We start from the raw sequence: 19,945 nt of genomic DNA on the forward strand, positions 1-19,945 counted from the left end.
ATTTGTTATGGTTATGTTCTGCTTCTATAACCCCACCTGTTTTATCTGTTTTATTAAATGTCCCCATTTGGAAACACTGAGCTATCTTGCTTTCCTCACATCCAGTGCTGACTTTTTGAATGAGCTCTGCCTTTGTAATGGTGGGGAGTGGCAGTCTGTGCACACGAACATAAATGCTTGCTTTAATTAATTGCTTGCTTTAATTAATTTGGCCATGATGATTTGGGTCTGTGGTCTTTCTACTCCCATTTTTTTGGATTAATAGGGCCTGGATTGTATAAGAAAGACAACTGAATATATGTTTGGGAGCAAATCTATAAACAGCATTTCTCAGTGGTTTCTGCTTTAAGCTCCCTGCCTTGGCTTCCTTTGATAATGGATTCTAACCTGTAAGATAAAATAGCTGTTTTCCTCCACAAGTTGCTTTGATTGTTTTTATCACACCACACAGAAACCAAACTAGGGCAATATTCATGCCTACCACTGTGGTTGTGCAAGTGCAAGAAACACATTGCTTGTGGAGGTCGGAGGACAGCCTTGGATGTTTTGATCCTTGCCTTTCATTTTGGTTTTTGAGACGGGAACCTCTAGTTTGCTGCAGTATAAACCAGGCTAGCTAGCCCAGGAACTTCCAGGAATTCTCCTATCTCCACTTCCTATCTGTAGGAGTGCTGGCATTATACACACACCTTACGGCATCTAATTTTATGTGGGTTCTGGGGAGAGAACTTGTGTCTCCACACTTGGGCATCAAGCACGTTACCCAGGGTGTCATCTCTCCAGCCCTGCGTTTGCTTTCTAAACATTATTCTGCCAAGGATGTGTGTGAGTCATTGTCTAATGGCTCTTGTCACTTTACTGTGGTGATGGAGGAGCAAAAGCAAAAGAGCTTTATGGGGAGAAGCAGATAAGATATGAAGGCATTTCAAAACCCAGACTGCAATGCTGTCTGGGGCATAATACCTAGCTATCAATAATCCAGTTAAGACAGTTTACCTGTTCTACGTGAGAGGGTTCAGTTGTCTTGGTCTTCATAGAAGTTCACGCTCACCGCCATTTAAATGCGGGCTCCACGCTGCACCATACAGACCAAAGCATTATAGGTTTTTTTTTTCCCCCAAATGTAATACACAAGTCTAAATTGATTGCAGCCAAACATAAATTTAGTCAAATCTTTAATGCACTCCATTAAGCCAAGGATAAGACTTTAAAGCATCATATTAGCTAAAGAGTAGCTGGGATTGGAGTTGAAACAATTTCAAACAGCCAGAATAGAAAGTTAACTCTGGGCATAGTATGGTATTCATTCCCAACAGTGGATCATAGAAAAGGACGATTTTTTTTCAAATGTAACAATGAGCGAGTACCTGTCATCATGAAATGATAAATTTTACACAAAGGGACTGGTTGGCCTCCTGTACTAGAAAGGCTAACTTGACTCTCACAATGCCCCTGAGTACAAGACTCAGACTGCCGTTGGTGGCACTTGTAAGCCCAGCCTTCCATTTTCCTAGAACAAATTATCTTTTGAAACACAGACATAGTGACATGAGACACGCAGAAGACGTTTCTGTCCTTCCAGAATAAGGTAGACTTTGAATAGTTTGACCATCACTTTTACAGAGGGTTTCTCCGGAGAGGCTAGCAAAAGAATCTACACCATCAAAATCCAATCCGGGTTCATCAGCGCTTCATAGTGTTGCAAATACTAGCTACTTGGGCAGTTCCTTGGGATTAACTGTGTACGTATTTGGGAAACAGTTGGAGATTTGGTATGACGGCAGAATCAAAATTACCCCACGAATAAGTTTCATGATGATTCTGTGTTTCATGTAGGAAATCCAGCTATACATGTGCTGACTTAGGTAGCATTATAAAAATTATCACTGAGCGTTATTTTTTTCATTTTTAACGTGACTGAAGGATTTTAAATTAAATATATGGTTTATGTTATTTCAGTGGATAGAGTCATGTTATGCATGGGTTTGGTTAATGACTACTTTCTTGTCTGTCAAACTTTTGTTTTGGTTTTTTTTTTTTTGCAATTTTCATGTCCATCTTTATGTGTCATATATGCATGTATGCTTGCATACTTATGTGGGTACCTGTGAGTGGGCATATGGGTTTGCATGTGGAGGCCCAAAGTTCATGTTGAGTATCATCCTTGTTAACTCCTCATCCTGATTCACTGAGACAGGGGCTCTCAGTCAACCTTGGAGGTCACTCATGTGCCTAGTCTTACTAGCTTTATTGCTCTGGGAATCTGTAGTACCGAATCTCAAGACTGGTATTACTGTTGGGTTCCTCATGTCCATCCACCGCTCATGTGGGTACCCGAGATCTGAACTCTTGAAAAGCAAGCTCTCTAACAACTGAGCCATCTCTGTAGCCGTCTTGCCTGTGCCTCTTTATCAATCTGAAAATAGGACCAATGGACAGTTATGTATCTTGAGAGGGAAAGGGAGCCTGGATCACATGTTCAGGAGATGGGCAGCTTTCTCACTTGCTCCATGAAGATACTGATTGTTTTGGCCTCTCTGGGTTGTGGGGAGAAGAGAGACCCATGTGGGAAGTGAGTCCAGATGCTGGAGCTCAGGAAGCTGGGTTCCTTCCTGTCTCTTGTCCCTGGTCCTGTCTCTAGAGCTGCTTGTGTGGTCTAGTTAGAACCATCCATTTCTGTTCAGACTCTATGTCTGTCTTCCAAGTCTGTCCTCACCATCCTACCTGCCTCCTTCTACAGCCAGAAAACTTAGTAATCATTGAGGAGTTCTGATCTCTTCCCCCATTCGCTGCTACTCACCGAACAGGACTCATCTCCCATTTGTTATTTAACTTCGATCTTACAGTCAGGATGTTGTTCTGGCTGAAACTACAGAGCAAGCCCCAGATCACAGCCTTCCCCATCTCTTTCTTCTACCCGGACCCTGGGTTTCTTCCCCTCATTTTTCTTTCTCTTTTTTTATTCCACTTTTATTTTATTATTATTTTTTAAATGGGATGACAATTGCAGGGTGGTTTAGACTGAGCAAACACAGGTAGGAAGTGGATGGAAGTCTGTATGAGCAGGAGATGAGACAATGCAGTGCTAAAGGAGATTCATGATGATGCTTCTCCTCAGCATCTCTCCAGACCTATCTCTCTTCCACCATATAGTTTATCCTCCTCCTCTTCCTCCTCCCTCTCCTCTCCCTCCTCTTCTTCTTACTCCTCCTCCTCCCCAAAACCTTTCCTCCTTCTCCCTTTTCCCCAACGTGTCTCGTCTTCCTTCCCAACCTGGCTTCTCTCAGCACCTTTGCTGGTGCGTTTCAAGGCTATGTCTTGTTCAGCCTGTGGGAGGTACGGGGAGCGTCTAGTCAGCTTTCTAGATTCTCAAAGAGCAACCTCCCACAGTGTCTGTCGCATGGCACACACAGAAAGCTCTGCGTTCAATCCCTATATTCTAACAAATGCATTCTTGGACGATGGACGAACTTGTTCTGCAGAATTCAGGCACAGAGGAACAAAAGAAACCTGTGAGGCTTTGTGAAAACCTGCAGCTTCCCCGTGTGCTCAGGTATCTGTTCTCCAACACAATCAATACTGGACTAGTCGCTCAGAGCCGTAGAAACTTCAGAACAAATCCTGCATAGGTGCCGGGAGCCCCTCAAAGTCCCAGTTTCCTGGGCAGGCGATTTTTTTTAAAATCAGAAATGTGAGTATTTTTGGTTGTCTTTTTTTTTTCAATCCAGCAGTAGTAACAAGGTGATCTTGAATCTGCTCTTGACTTGAGATAGTATCTATTTATTTATTTAGCCTTTTCGTTGGATCAATATATTACTTTGCCTATTTTATTCCTAGATTTACTGACTGTTCTCAGGGAAGCAAATTCAAAGGGAAGAAATAAGCACATTGGTGTGTATTTCAAAGCCCTGGATGAGGTTTGACAGAAAGAATCCTTGGAAATTCAGAGGACTAGAGTTTCCCAGGCTCTCCCTGCTGACAGACGGGTTTTGTTCAGAGGTTCTGTCTTTGGGGGAAGCTGAGTTATGTACTGTCAAGGGATACTTGAGCTAACCCTGAGCTCGTGGTTGTGTCTGTTTGCCTGGGATCCTTAATTAGTGAACTATTTACCATCTCCTCTAGGCAGGAACTGTGACTATGTTTTTACTTCCCAGTAGTGACCTAGCTAATTGTGTTCAGAGTGGGAAGAATTACTTGTCAAATGCACAATTAAAAATATATATGTTGTTTTATGTATGTGTGGGGAGGGCTTATGCACTTAAGTGCAGGTGCTGAGGTAGCCAGAAGCTCTCAGATGCCCCGCCCCAGCAGCTGGAGTGACAGGCCATTGTGAGCCACCCGATGCATGCTGGGAACAGCACTTACATCTTAACCGCTGAGCCAACATCTCTTCAGTGCTATCAAATCCTTGCTTTAAGACACCGTCAGCCCCTCTCCTGGGGATGTTTGCTCTGGATGCTCAGTTTCTCAGGAAGAGAGAAAGTAAAGTCCTAAAGGTTCCCGGGCCTGTTTCCCTGCTTTGTCAGTAAAGCGCCATCGTCTTATGACTTTAGGTGTTTGTCAGATTGTAGAATTCGCCGTGATCGTGGGGGCCAGAATATCAGCTTGGGGAATGCAAATTAAGTGTCCAGATAGCTAATGCCTCAGCCTCAGGCTGGGCTGCATGGTACTGCTTCTGCAGGGCCTGATCCTTCCTGGCCAACCACACTGCGGCTCAGTGCGACAGTGGCAGACGATGTGCCCCTGTCTGCACATAAAATGAGTTTTAGAGATTTTGGTGTCTGGGGACAATTTGTTTCCCCAAGCGAAAGTGGAAGGGACTTCCAAAAGTGTTTGACAGGAAGTAGGGATGCTGATACAGATGGAGCTATGTTTACCATTTGGGACATACATTTACATACCATCTACACACACACACACACACACACACACACACACACACACACACACACACACACACTGTCTTGTGATTTCAGTTTGTAAGAACTTAGAAGAAGCTGTGATTATGTAAGCCAAGATGGGGCACCCAGATGGGCGTCTGGATAATCAGTGCCTCATGCACAAGGAGCAGGGCTGAGTGGTGGGTACGTCTTCTCTATAACTGCCTGTCCCTAATTTTGCTTCTCCTGAAATTAGACGCAAAAACCAGCATCAGAAACTGCATTTGTTTAGCCGAAGTGAAACAACTTCCATGTGACCTCAAAACATCACCGTGTCTTCCTAGTTCAGTCACTGTTTATAGAACAGTTACCACTTCATCTACTGTGGCTACAGCTTATGGACCCGTCTAGAAACAAAAAGACAAAAGCAGGTTTATGGCCAACATGAGATATTTTCTGGATTCACGAGCAACAATGAAAACATTTTGAAAATTAACAGGCATCCACAGGTATAAATACACTGTCGAAAGCATTTAACGCTTTTTAACATAGCCAAGTCCCCTGAGCTTGAAGCAGCATTAAATTCTCCTTTGCCGGTGGCAAAAAAAGAAGCCGTCAAGCACAGCACTGAAAGATTGGTACCGTTTCCCAGCCAGTAAGCAACAGAACCAAGGGGCTGAATATTTTATGGGTGTTTATTTATTTATTTTTGTTCTCATGCTGTTTTTCTCCCCGTCTCCTTTTCTCTCCTCTTCTCGCCTGCCCAGGACTGATCGTGGTGACACTGGCCGTGTGTTGGATGCCAAATCAGATCCGACGGATCATGGCCGCAGCAAAACCCAAACATGACTGGACCAAGTCGTACTTCAAGGCGTACATGATCCTCCTCCCCTTCTCCGACACCTTCTTCTACCTCAGCTCCGTGGTCAACCCTCTCCTCTACAACGTGTCTTCTCAGCAGTTCCGGAAGGTTTTCTGGCAGGTTCTCTGCTGCCGGCTGACTCTGCAGCATGCCAACCAGGAGAAACAGCAGCGTGCCTACTTCAGCTCTACCAAAAACAGCAGCCGCTCAGCCCGAAGCCCGCTCATCTTCCTAGCCTCCCGGCGTAGTAACTCTTCCTCCCGGAGAACTAACAAGGTTTTCTTAAGCACTTTTCAGGCGGAGGCTAAGCCTCTAGAGGGCGAGCACCAGCCCTTGAGTCCTGAGTCACCACAGACCGGCTCAGAGACCAAACCTGCTGGTTCCGCCACAGAAAATAGTTTACAGGAGCAGGAAGTGTGAATGTCAAGTTAGAAGCCTTGAGCAGAAACTGGTTCTTCCCTCCCACAGATGCAAAGTTACCTTCACGCCGCAGCCCCCGAATAGACTGTGACTCCTATTGGGACAGAATGGAAGCTCCAGGCTTTGGGAAAGACAGACACATATCTCAATGACTTCTAAGGGCTGATTCTTCCAGGATAGCCTTGGCGGTGGTTAACCAGATTGGGATGGGAGGGTCTGGGCTTTCTGCTCCATGCTTTTTCTTCAACTACACACGGAAATTGTGAATTGGTTCAGAGCTTACAAAAGTATTTGTGCACACAATCTTGTTACTCGAAAGGGAACAAAAGGACTCCCTTGTCTACCCAGAATAGAAGGACAGCCAGAAGAGACTCGGGAAGGTGAGAGAGGAAGGGCCGGACAGATGAGGCAGCAGGGGTGGGCATCTCCTTTAGCTTCAGCAGTGTGCCAAGCAGAGGGCTAAGTTGAAGAACAGGACGGTGGTAAAAAGCTCCGGCCTAATGGCCGAAGCGGAGCTGCCTCTCTTCTTGGGCCTCGGCCCGTTGCAAAGAGGGGTGTTGCAGCAACTGATACACACGGAGTTCAGTTTCCCGGGAGAACAGAAGGACTGGTACCCAGCTGAGGCGATGAGGCAGGCTGCTGACGATGCACACGACTTCCGGTACATGATCCCTGCAACACAGGGCCAGAGGAGTGAGGTTAGCTTATGAGATCTGCAGTCTAGCCATCTCTTCGCGCCCAAATCCGAGTGCATAGCTTTTCCTTAATTCCTCCCACAGAAAGGGTTCTTATTCCCTGATCTCGGAGATGGCTCAGGGGTAAGAATTCTCAGAGTTCATGGAGCCTGGGAGTTCTTTTGGGTGGACATGGAGGTTACCAAACACATAGAACCTATGGTGAACGTTGTTCCAACAGCAATTCTAGTTGCTGATATCCATTAATAAAGAAGTATTAAAACCATGGTCTCAGTCTCTCAGTCTCTCTCTCTCTCTGTGTGTGTGTGTGTGTGTGTGTGTGTGTGTGTGTGTGTGTGTGGCGCGCACATGTAATATACCCATGTTCCAATAAATAGTAAATAAAATTGCTAAACCTTTTATCCCATGCTAGCACCAACACCTGTGGGGCCACATGGTACTTTGGGGTACTTATATCTCAGTGGTTCTACGCTGCCCCAAGTACTCTCTGAGAATCTTTTAACCTGTGCTAGCGCTGGCACGGGTAGTGCTACATGGCACTGTGGTGTATCCTTATCTCGGGGGCTCCACATTGCCCCCAAGTACTCTCTGACCTAGGCCATCAGCGGGTTGTTCCAGCTTGGTGCCTTGCCACTGAGGTCCCGGGAGTTAGTTCCCACACCCTTAGGATCATATGGAGCTAACCATAATGTATCTCTGGTTAGCATCTCTCCCAGCGGCTCTCTGTCAGCCGAGAACTCTCTGGTTCCAGCTACCTGGTAAAATCAGCGCTCTAGAAGCTCAGCATGGGCTGGCCTATCTTAGCTCCCTGCCACGGACTCTACTCACACTCCCAACAACCCAGTGAAACCAAGACTCAACAAACTGCAACCCAACAATCAGATTTACATGTTAAATTCTCAATCCACAATACATCCGCATAATAAACTCACAACCAATTGATAAGGATATATAAACCTCCCACCTAGATAAGATAAATTTGCCTACAGAAATCCATCCCCTAAGAAATAAACATAAACCTATGGCCATTCAAGACCACCTGGATCTGGGTCGTCCTTCTCCATCTCCATCTTGATTCTCCTCCTCCTTCTTCCCCTTCTCTCCCGCCTTTGTCTCTTTGTCACCGCCTTTTTTTTTTTGTTGTTGTTGTGCAATCATGGCCTTGACTACCTTGTGCTAGCCCTCACCTACACATAGACATCCACCTACATACCTGTATATGTTTGTGTATGCAATCTATGTGTATATGTGCATGTAATATCTTCAGACTTCAGAAGAGGGGATTGGATTCCTTTGGAATCCGTGCTACAGGCAGTTGTGAGCTGCCTTATGGAGGTGTTGGGCGCTAAACTCAAGTCTCTGCATCCTCATGTCCATCTCTCCTGCCCCTACGTTCGGTCTTTTTATATGGGTTCTAAGGATTACAGTCAGGCTCGCATTCTTGCATAGCAAGCCCACTACTGATGGAGCTGTGTCTCCACATCAATGTCTATTTTAAAATCAGCTCCTACTAGACAGCAAGGCTTCTCTTTCCTCTGTGATTGTTCAAACCATCTTATGCCAGCAGCACAGACCACAGATCCAGATATTTTCTTTGTTATCACCTAAGAAGTGGCCATGGAGAGATGGCTACCATCCAAGAGTTTATTAAATCCCAAAGAGTAAATCCCAAAGGGAGAGATTCCGGTGTCTATTGTAGGGGCCCCACTTTTAGGGGTACACTAAGTTTCCAGGGAAAAGTAGAGAGGCACTGGCAGGCACTGACAGCATGCTTAGGACAGCTTGTCCTCCAGGAAAGCCTGGTTCTCAGGGAAAGCCCTGTTCTCTGGGGAGCAGTTTCGTTCCCAGGACAAGCTGAATCAAAGAGCTGGTTCTTGATGACAGGCGCTGGGGGAACAGAATGTCTCCTGAGGGGCTCAGAGATGGCTCAGTGGGCAAAGAGCTTGCTGTGCAAGTGTAAGAATCTGAGTTAAGATCCCCAGAACTCATAACAGAGAACCCCAGGTATGTTAACACAGGCTGAGCTCTTCCCAGGTAATACATGGGAAGAAGGTATGGGAGATCCCTGGAGTTTAGCGTCCAGCTGGCTTAACAATGTAGCTTCAGAGACAGCACCCAGCTCCAAGACTAATACAGAGAAGTAGTTGAGGAAGACATCTGATATTGACCCCTGGCTTCCCTACACATGTGCACACAACACACAAATGCACCTGTGTGTACCTACTTACCCACCCATACATACAAAGAAGTTTTCTAAAAGGACCACAGAACCCACTCATCTTAAGGAGTGAGGGTGTCTTGTCCAATCACAGAGGGGCTGTTGAAGTAGCGCATCCCTGAAGATCATGTGATTATTTTGTTCTTTAAGTTGAGAGTTGACTACAGTTAAGCAGTAGTAACAATGAAACCAAGGCTAGGGACGTACCACAGTTTGTAGAATACTGGCCTAGCAGGCATGAGGCCCTGACTGCCACCCAGCAGTTCATGAATTGGTAGTGTGCATACTTGTAACACTAGCACTTGGGAGGTAGAGTCATGCAGATCCGGAGTTCCATTCATCCTCAGCTACATTGCGAGTTTGACACTCCCTGGGCTATATAATGCCCTGTCTCAAAGGAGTAACAATTTTGACAGCCCTATGTAAGGACCTTCCTGGATGTCAGACACTGTACAGGTGTCTACCCTATGCCAGATCATCTAGTTCCACTTCTAAATGTAGGTATAGTGTGCCCTTAAAAGGCCTTTGTAGAGAAATCTTGGTCCCCAGCAAGGTGCTACAGGGAGGTGGGGAACAAGGAGAGGTCTCAGGTCACATCAGGTATGCTCCTAAAGAGGACAGTGGTCTCTCTCTCTCTCTCTCTCTCTCTCTCTCTCTCTCTCTCTCTCTCTCTCCCTCCCCAACTCCTACCTCTCTTTCAGTGTGTGTGTGTGTGTGTGTGTGTGTGTGTGTGTGTGTATGTGTGTGTGTGTGTGCATGTGTGTGTGTGTGTGTGTGTGTGCATGTGTGTGTGTGTGCATGTGGAGGCCAGAGGGCAACATCAGATAACCTAAGAAACCACCCATCCTGATTTTTGAGGTAAGATCTCTCACTGTTCTGGCAACTTCCAATTAGACTGCATTGAGTGGCCAGTGAGCCCGAAGGATCTGAAATTACAAGCATGTACCAGCATATATGGATTTATTTAAAGCACGTGTTCTGGGGATCAAACTCAGGCTCACACACTTGCACTTTGCTGACTGAGAGATCTCCACAGCCCTTTCAAAACTGTTAACCCAAACAAGTCTTTCTTCTTCCTACATCGATTAGCTTAAGCATTTTATGCATTTTAAGCATACAGTGATGACAAGCTGACTAGCATGGCTTGAAAGTACTAGGGTGAAGGGTTACACATTATTCTCTCCTGCACAGATCCAGAGCCTGGGTGCTAGTTACTGAGGCTTAGTAACTTGCCCAGGTCCCATTATCAGTCATCTGCTATAGAACACATCACAGCAACAGCTGAAGCTTCGATGATAAACACCCTCCATAGGCTCATGTGTTCAAACATTTGGTCTCTGGATAGCAGCACTGTACAGAAAGGTTACAGAGCATTTAGAAGAGGCTGGAAGAAGTAGATTATTGGAGATCAGCTATGATGTGTGATAGCCTGGTCGCACTCCTTGTCTGAATACTGCTTCCTAACTGCAGACACATTATGCTATCTCCCCCATGATGATGGACTGTATCCTTCTTAAACTTAAGTTGTTACCAGCCTAGTGTCCCAGTCACAGCTATGAACGTGGCCCAACACATTCGTGGATGGTAATGTCATATCACGGTGTCAAAAGGCTGGACATTCCTTCATGTGAGCCAAAATAAACCTTTCAGTTGTTTTGTGTCAGGTACCCAGCCATGGCAGTGAGCATAACTCATTCAATATCCACCTAAGCGTGTACATGGATGAGTTTGAAAGATTGTGGATTCAATGAGCTTCAGTGTGTGTGACCATTTCTATATCAACAAATGGCTTTGATTTGGGGTGGATAAGTTAGAATAATGACACTGGACGCAGAAGCGATGGTCTCAAGTCTGCATGCTGCTTTTTGCAGCTGAGCGATATAACTTATCCCACCAGCAGCCAGGGACCTTTACCCAGTAATTGCCTGCAGGTGTCGGCAAGCGTGGTTTAGATTTGCACTCCTCCTCCAGGAGAACTGCCAGTTTGGGCGTGTGGAAATAGTAAAGATTCAAACTGCCAGAAACTCTCAAAGGGAGGTAAGGAAGTATTTTCAGTTTTCTTTAAAACATGCAATTTCATGCTACATTTTTCTGTAACTGCATGCTTGTAAGGATCGATTTTTCTAGCCCTGATCAGCCGTTCTGGAAGGTGAGATGGTCTGGAAATGCAAGGAGAGCGTCTAGATGATGCTCATATGTAGAAGACATTATTTCACTTCACAGGAATTCTCTAAAGTTTCCATCCATTCTACCTGCTAGAACATTACTTTTTATATAATTTATTCCAGAGCAGCAATTGGAGTTAAACTGGCAGATGAGCTGTGTGTTTCACATACACACACATGAGCACATGTACACACACATGCAACCATACTCATTCGCACATGAACACACAGAGTACACACACACACAGAGTACACACACACACATGTACACACACAGTACACACACACAGTACACACACACAAACACACACACACACATACACACACACCATAAGTAAAGTTATGTCTCTTGGGCTCATAATCCTTCCCACAAGAACCATAAATCATCTAACAAAAGCCTCAGCATCAGGGATTAGGAATCCCTTTGTTGTATTGCTGGTCAAGGGAATCCAAGAGTCTTCCAAAACAGCGGAGTCTGTTACTGTTCCCCTTGGTTGCCTCTGAGAGGTTGAAAGTGAACCCTATTACTGAAGACACCACATACTCCATACTCAGAAGATTATAGCTGGAGTTAACCTGAAAGTCTCTTCCCTAAGGACCAGCTTTCATGGTAGAACAGTGGTTCTTAACCTTCCTAATGCTGCTACTCCTTCCTACAATTCCTCATGTGGTACTGACTCTAACCATAAATTGATTTTTGTTGCTACTTCATAATTTTTGCTACTGTTATGGATCATCATGTAAATATCTGATATGCAGATGGTCTTAGGCAACCCATACGAAAGGGTCATTCAGCCCCCAAAGGGGTCATGACCCGCACGGTATGAAACACTGTTGTAGAAGATAGTACTGTGCAAACTCCCTAAGGAGCAAAACAGTGAATAGTTCTGCTCAGCTGCAAACTCGGTGGTGAACCACAACTAGCAAGGCATAATGTCCCAAAATGCAACAGTGGCATTCATATTAGGTAGTAACCAACAACTGCCCAGGGCTAGCTGGTGAGGTCATGGATCCTCTGTCACTTTACTGTAACAGAATTAACTCCCAACTGCATTCTCAATACTTATTCATATAATCACAGGTAAATGTAGCTCTCATCCTTCACTGAAGCTTCTCTTTGTAGCAGATAGAGACTACTCAGAAAACCACAACTGGTCAAAACAGAAAGAATAATTGATCATGGGGTACCCAGCTTGAATAGAGGGTGTTCTTCTAGGAAAAGGGGTCAGAAAGACTGTAAGAGCTGGAGGGCCAGGAAATCTACTGGGAGATTCTATCTCCAAGAAAAGACAGGGACCCTCCCACTGTGATGTTGCAACAACATGGCTGCCCAAGTAAGACCTGAACAATGACAATAGGCTAATGTGAAAAAGGAAAGTCTCATTGGGCTCCACCCAAAGACCAAGAACTACGAGGCACTAACTACTGCTGAGAGAAGGATGATTATCCTATACTGTGATTGTATGTATGTATGTATGTATGCATGTATATATATACATATATGTATATAAAATACTGTGTGTATGTGTGTGTGTGTGTGTGTGTGTGTGTGTGTGTGTGTGTGTGTGTAGCAATAATAATCAAAGAAAAAGGCCAAAAAATTGAAAGGGAGTCTAGGTTGGGAGTGGGAGGGGTTATATGGAAAACATTGGAGGGATTTGAGGGAGGAATGGGAGGGGAAAATGTAATAATATTTTAATTGAACTATTTTTTTAAAGCCCTGAGCATATGTTAGGCATGTCTCAAAAATAAAATGTTAAAAAATGCAAACTTGCAAAGGATGGAGGCCACCAACAATCCTACCCAGCTGTGACACCATGAAGCGTATCAGCGACCAGTATGGCATGGTAATCCTAAGGGTACATAGTGGCACACATGCCTTGGTGTTAACCAATAGCTCTCCAACTGGGACTTAAGACCCGCTCAACAAGAGAAAGATGGTACTGAAAACCTAACCAACTAATCAGTGCTAGGGAAGCCATGGTTGTTGGAGGGGAATGTCCAGTCTCTAATTGACTAAACCAGCATGATCCCTAACAGCAGTCTATAAGTCTTTGTCCTTCTACCCACAGGAAAGTGTAGTCTTCACCACTCGTTAAGGAAACTTCTTTTGGCAGCAAAGACCACTGCATTAAACCACAATCAATCAAAATGCAGACTTGTGGAGCCCAGTTCCAATGGAAACCTCTACAACACACTCGCACACCCAAAGCAGAAGATCGTAAGAGCCAGAGGATAGGAGAATTCTCTGTGAGATTGTGTCTCCTAGTAACATCAAAAGTGACATCCATAGAGTCTGACTAACATAACTGCCCAAAGCTGAGCTGAACAAGGATGACACATCAAACTGGAGGAGAAAAGCCTGTGAGGTCTCAACCCTACCACAGAACTATTGCCAACTGAGGAAAGCTGGGAACAGGAAAGGTGGTCTTCCCCAGGGAAGCACAGCAATGTGTGTATGTATGTATATGTGTGTATGTTTGTATATACATATGTATATATGCATGCAATAACAATTAGTGTCAAGGAGGCCATAGATTTAAGGGAGAGAAAGGAGTAGTTTATGGGAGATCATGGAGGGAGGAAAGGGAAGGGAGTGATGCAATTAAATATAAATTCAAAAAGTTTTTAAAAATAAATTAAACATTTAAATATCTTTAAAGCTCAAAAAGGGGGCCTGGGAAGTAGATATTGTGGTTGTGATAAAAGGATGAGGACTGGGCTCAGCTCCTCATACCCATATAAAAGTCAGATGCTGCAGCAGAGAGAGACAAATCCCTGGAAATCAACTAGGCTCAACCATAGGGTCCAGCCTAGTCAATGACCTCCATGTTCAGTGAGATGCCCTATCCAACAAACAAACAAACAACAACAACAAAAAAAACAAAAATAAGGTGGAGAGCCACTGAGAAACACACCTGACATGCCCCCCCCCACTATGTACACATATATGTACCTGCATTCACACATGTAAACACATATGAATACAAGCAAATACTACACACACACACACACACACACACACACACACACACACACACACACCAGAAATAATTACAAAGAATAAATTTTCTTAAAGCATAAAATGGTCCTGGAAGTTATTAAGAAATAGATAACTACTTCTCTGTCTAAAAACTGGACACCGTGGGTGACAGTTCACAGACAAGACAAGAAGACCTGGGCCTATGAGCTGTGATTCTCATCCTCCCTACCATAAAGACATGTGCAAATTAAATCCTCGGGGAGGTACAAGTCATGCTTAGCACTTGGACAAAGTTCATGAGGCTTATTAGCACCAATTTCCTGGGCTCTGCAAACAGGTCCTCCTCACATCACGGGTTCAGAGGGTAGACAGGTGTTAACTCCGTAAGTACAAGGTGGCAGCAGCTATCAATACCAGAGGTACACACTCTCCTTGACCCTGAGATTCCATTTTGATGAACCTATCTGACACCTGCAGAAACACAAACTGCCCATACCTGAGGTTATTCATCAAGGGGTGGTTGCAGTAGCGAGGGTGGACACTGCTCCCTCTAACACCAGGAAGCTGGTAAGCCGCCTGTGTCTTATCTACACAGTGAGATTTCTCCCAGCTATCAAATGGGGAAAGGGCTGAGATCTATTGTGCCCCACTCTCTCTTTTTTCATCTCCTTTTTAAAGGTTTAATGAAGGAACTTTTGCTTCTTTCTATGTCCTAGTTTGATTTCTGTTGCCATGATAGCACCTTGGAGGGGAAAGGGATTATCTGGCTTATGTATTCAGATCACAATCCATTACTGAAGGAAGCCAAGGCAGGAATTCAAGACAGGAACCCGGAGGCAAGAACTGAAGCAGAGGCCATAGAGGCATGCTTCTTACTGGCTTTCTCTCCGTGGCTTGATCAGCTTGACTTGGTATATGACCTAGGACCACTTGCTTGGGGGTGGTGGCACCATCCACAGTGGGTTGGACCTTCCCACATCAATCATGCTTCAAGAAAATGGAGCACAGGCTTGCCCACAGGGCAATCTGATGGGAGTATTTTCTTACATGAGATTCCTCCTTCTCAGGTGTCTCTCGTTTGTGTTGAGGTGACTCAAAAACACAACCAGTACATCTTGCATTCCAGATGTGTTTAATGCGCTTTACAAATAGTAGCTCATTTTACCACTGTAACAACCCTAACACAATTTTCTCAGACATGGAAATGGACACAGACAGCAGTGAAATAATTTCCCACAACCCCCATAGGCAACACGTGCTAGAACTGGGATTTGAACCCAGGAAGCTTGATTTCCAAACCATACACTTAACCACTCTGCTATACTGCCTATCATGCTCACAGGTGCGTATTTGTGTATGTGTGTGGTGGGGGAAGAAGCTTCGTATAAGTATACATCATTTTACAAGCATAACATCAGACAGCAAAGCGACAATATTAGTTGCTGCTGAAGAGAGATGTTGCATAGTCACAGTGATAAAAAAACAAAACAAAACCATCATTTTTGGTAACCATTTGAAATCAGAAGCAAGAGAACGAGGTGCCGTTCCGAAATTACCTTTGAAAATAACACCCCAAAAGAGCAATTTTTTTTTGTAAAAATCAAAATAGCTTCTCTTTTTTCAGTGTTACATCAACTAGGTTCTTTCTAGCTGTGTCTGATAGAGGCTCCCAGGAATAAGAACATTCTCAGAGAGAGAAAGGCAGCCACAAGTAGGAGATGTCCCAAAGCCCTTGACATCATGAGGTAGGAGATTTGTGGCTGCTTTCCTTTTAGTCCAGTCCCATTAAGCTCAAGTATGAGCCTGGGGGATGGGGGGATGAGAATAGGGGCGGGAAGGGGGGAGGCAGAGAATTAAACCAGAAAGAGCTCTTTCACAGATGTCTGAATGAAGTGTAAATATGCGTAAGTGCTAAGGAATCTATATGCTTTTCAGGCTTTTGTTTTTAATTGTGTATGTATGTGTCTTTATTTGTGGGTATTAGCACTTGAGTGCAGGTACCCTTGGAGGCCATCATATTCCCTAGATCTGGAGTTACAGGCAGTTATGTTATCCCCACATGGGTGCTGGGAATTGAACTCGGGCCCCCTGCAAAAGAAGAATACATTCTCTCCAGCTTCTGGAAGGTTATATATATATATATATATATATATATATATATATATATATATATAGTGTGTGTGTGTGTGTGTGTGTGTGTGTGTGTGTTATAGAAATGGAACTCATGGACTTGTGCATGCTATGCTAGCACACCTTCAGCCCATGAGCTAAAGCCCCAGTCCTATAATAACTTAAAACATGCAACTTCAACAGTTCTACTGAACATTTATAGTAGGAAGCAAAAGCACCTTTATAGACTTAACAGGAAAAAGATACACTTACACTATGGGATGTTAAACAGCCTTTGAAAGGAAATCACAGTGCCCTTTGCTGATCTGGAATGTTCTCAACGAGGGGGAAAAGTAAGTTACAGAATGACATTTCAGTGTACTATTTATGTAAGAAAACGCAAAACAACACAATGTGTGCTTAACCATGTTTCTAGACAGATGTATATACTCACTTGTTAATGAGAATTTGTATGTCTAAGTAAAATCGGGGAAAGGAGATCAGAAATCTATGCATAACAATTTTGATTATTCTATGGTACATGAGTGGTTTATGTCTGTGCATGTGTGTGGATGTGTGCACACATGTGTGGAGGCCAGAATGTATGTTGGGTGTCTACCATCACTATGCACCTTATTTTTTGAGATCAAGTTTCTCACTGAGCCTGCAGTTCACCAATTTGCCGAGCATGGCTGGCCACTGAGCTCCCGGGAGCATTCTGTCTACCTTCACAGTGATGAGGCTACAGGATACTGATGATCTGCCTTAAGGTCCTCATGCTTCCACAGCAAGTGATTTACTGGCCAAGCTATCTCTCCAGCCCTGTTTTTGATACATGACTGCTTTACAGAAGGAATATATTCACTGATAGATTGCATCTCTAAGTTATAAATGAACAGAATTGAGAAATATGCATCCCATGAGCCACTTCTCTGCAGCCGGAGCCTAGCTGCATGCAGTAGTGACACAGGGCAGCTGAGTGGCAGGCGTTCAGGTTTGATGAAGGGCAGCATGGCTTGGTATGACCTCAGCAGCACTGTGGATAAAGTCTGAGCTGCAGCCTGCCATAGCTGGGCTCTTCTCAATATGGACAGATGGCCAGGAGGCCCAGCAACCCATTACCCACTAGGGCAGAAGAAAATAACAGGCAAGACCAGCAGATAAAATACTTCAAAAGACTTGGAGAGTTGAGAGGTGCTCCTTGCCCCTCTATTGCATAAAAATTTTTTTCATAATGCATGTTTTACCAACAAATCTACTGACAGAATGGAAGACCCAATAATTTGAGCAGAGCCCAGCACCCATAGCTTTGAAGGCATTTGTCAAATGGATAAATGAGGGCCTTCGGAGACAGCTCAGTAAGCAAAGGGCTTGTCATGTCAACAGGAAGAGCTGGGTTATCAGAACCCACCTCAAATAGCTGGGTGTGGTATCTGGTACACGTTTGTGATTCTAGTACTTGGGAGTCAGAGACCTGAGGATCCCTGGGACTCATTGGCTATCCAGTATAGCCTACTCTTACACACACACACACACACACACACACACACACACAATCACACACACACATATACACACACACACAATCACTCAGGCTTACAGACATACACATACATGCACGCACACACATACATGCACACACACATATTCCTGCACATACACACATGCAATCACATACACACACATACACACAACACACACACACACACACAATCACACACACACATATACACACGCACACAATCACTCAGGCTTACAGACATACACATACATGCACGCACACACATACATACACACACACATATTCCTGCACATACACACATGCAATCACATACACACACATACACACAACACACACACACACACACACACACACACACAGAGGAATAAATGAATGTGTGAACAAAGGTAGGAAGGAAGGCCAGAAATGACTGCAGTGGTCCCACTAGAGTGACTGCTTTTCTGTAAAGTGTGATCAGAACTTCCTTTTTAGGCCTATGAGGTCTCAACAGCTGAGGTGCCATCTAAGACAAGTCTCCGGGCTACGGTGGACACAGGGAGAGCCGTGAAGTCCTAATTTTGGAAAGTGAGATTCAGATTTAGCCAGTGCTGGCTGGCTGGAATGATTGAAAAAGAGTTGCCTATCAACCACAGATGATCTGCCTCCAACTCGGAGCTGCTCTAGTGCTCCACCTCACAGAGACACAGAGATGGGTCCTGTGACTTTCTGGTAGCTTCTCACAGGTTGGATTTGCAGACCGGAAGCTTTGTTGAACATACCACCTCTTATTGCTAAGTCAACCAAGATGGCATGCATTTAAAACTTTAATCCTCTTTAAGGCTTTGGAGAGGGGACATCCTTCCACCCTTCGGGGGCTCTTGGATTTAGTTGGGTGGCTATGCGTGCTGGCTTTACAACTGCTGCAAGCAGATCTCCTCAAGGAAGTCACTCCTATTAATCTGCCTTATTAAGCTGTGCGTGGTGGGGCATGGCGACAGTGTGAAGGAGAGAGTAGCCAAATACTGATGTTATTTCTTGGGGAATTCATTCCACTAGAGCAATACTACTTCATTCTTGGGTACAGGGAATCAGACTGTGGAGAGCAGTGCCCTCAAGAGTTATGTTGAAAAGTCAGAATATTGAGGTGAAGAGAAAAGGACTGGAAAGACAGCTCAGTAGTTAAGAGTACTTACTACTCTTCCAGGGGAATCGAAACCAGGCAACTCACAACCACTTGTAACTCCAGCTCCAATAATGATGGGGTGGAGAGAGAGATAGCCTACTCAGTAAAGGGCTTGCCTTGCAAGTTTGAGGACATTGGCAGTACAGGCCTGTACTGTAGTCCCAGCATTGGGGAAACAGAGAAAGGAGGATCCTTGGAGGCAGAGAGGTAGCTCCCTGGCCAGCTAGTCTAACTTTCTTAGTGAGTTTCAGGCAAGTGAGAGATCACGCCTGAAAAACAAACAAATACTAGATAGTGTCTTAGGAATGATGCCAAATCTGTCTTTTGCCTTCCACATATGTACACCATGTGCATGTGCACGTGTGCGTGCTTGCAAACACACACACACACACACACACACACACACACACACACACACACACACACTGCAGTGATTAGCACAAAGAGGGTGTTTGCTGTTACTGATTTAATTATTGCTATCAACATCTTTCTACAGGGTATGGTCTGTTCTTGCCCACAATGCACACAAGTAATAACAACTCCATAGCACATGCCACAGAGTGACTTCCAAAATCATTGACAGACCCACCTGACATTTAAAATGACATCCTTTCCTTCCCCTATTTTCAATACCTCTCTGTCTGTCTCTGTCTCTGTCTCTGTCTCTGTCTCTGTCTCTGTCTCTGTCTCTCTCTCTCTCTGTCTCTCTCTCTCTCTCTCTCTCTCTCTCTCTCTCTCTCTCTCTCTCTCTCTCTCTCTCTCTCTCTCTCTCCTCCTGGATAGTACTAGTCCACATCAGAGGGAGGATAAAGGCAAAGCCAAGGATGGTACAGAAGGGAGGAGAAAGAAAGAAGTTTTAGAAGCAGAGGTGGATGCTGTATGGCCTCTGTCTCTTTTGCAGCAAGCCTTCTCCGAGGCATCAAGCTTGC

General features: G+C 44.6%; 2 protein-coding genes across 5 annotated transcripts in view; one reads left to right on the forward strand and one right to left on the reverse strand.

Annotated features, from left to right (window-relative positions):
- Positions 1–6,166, forward strand: part of Gpr39 (G protein-coupled receptor 39) — a 212,037-nt gene extending 205,871 nt beyond the window's left edge. Inside the window, exon 2 of the mRNA NM_001114392.1 lies at positions 5,648–6,166. Coding sequence (NP_001107864.1) covers positions 5,648–6,162 — 515 coding nt within the window. The 3' untranslated portion in view covers positions 6,163–6,166. The remainder of the gene's footprint in view (positions 1–5,647) is intronic.
- Lypd1 (Ly6/Plaur domain containing 1) overlaps positions 1,159–19,945 on the reverse strand; it is a 47,449-nt gene continuing 28,662 nt past the window's right edge. For 3 of the 4 annotated variants that reach the window (XM_063272438.1, XM_017598845.3, XM_063272437.1), the window contains one exon: positions 1,159–6,834. In XM_063272438.1, coding sequence (XP_063128508.1) covers positions 6,599–6,834 — 236 coding nt within the window. In that variant the 3' untranslated portion in view covers positions 1,159–6,598. The remainder of the gene's footprint in view (positions 6,835–19,945) is intronic. The other variant, NM_001007727.1, reaches the window with a different exon arrangement.

The sequence above is a fragment of the Rattus norvegicus genome, chromosome 13 (genome assembly GCF_036323735.1).
Source record: "Rattus norvegicus strain BN/NHsdMcwi chromosome 13, GRCr8, whole genome shotgun sequence".
Lineage (NCBI taxonomy): Eukaryota > Metazoa > Chordata > Mammalia > Rodentia > Muridae > Rattus > Rattus norvegicus.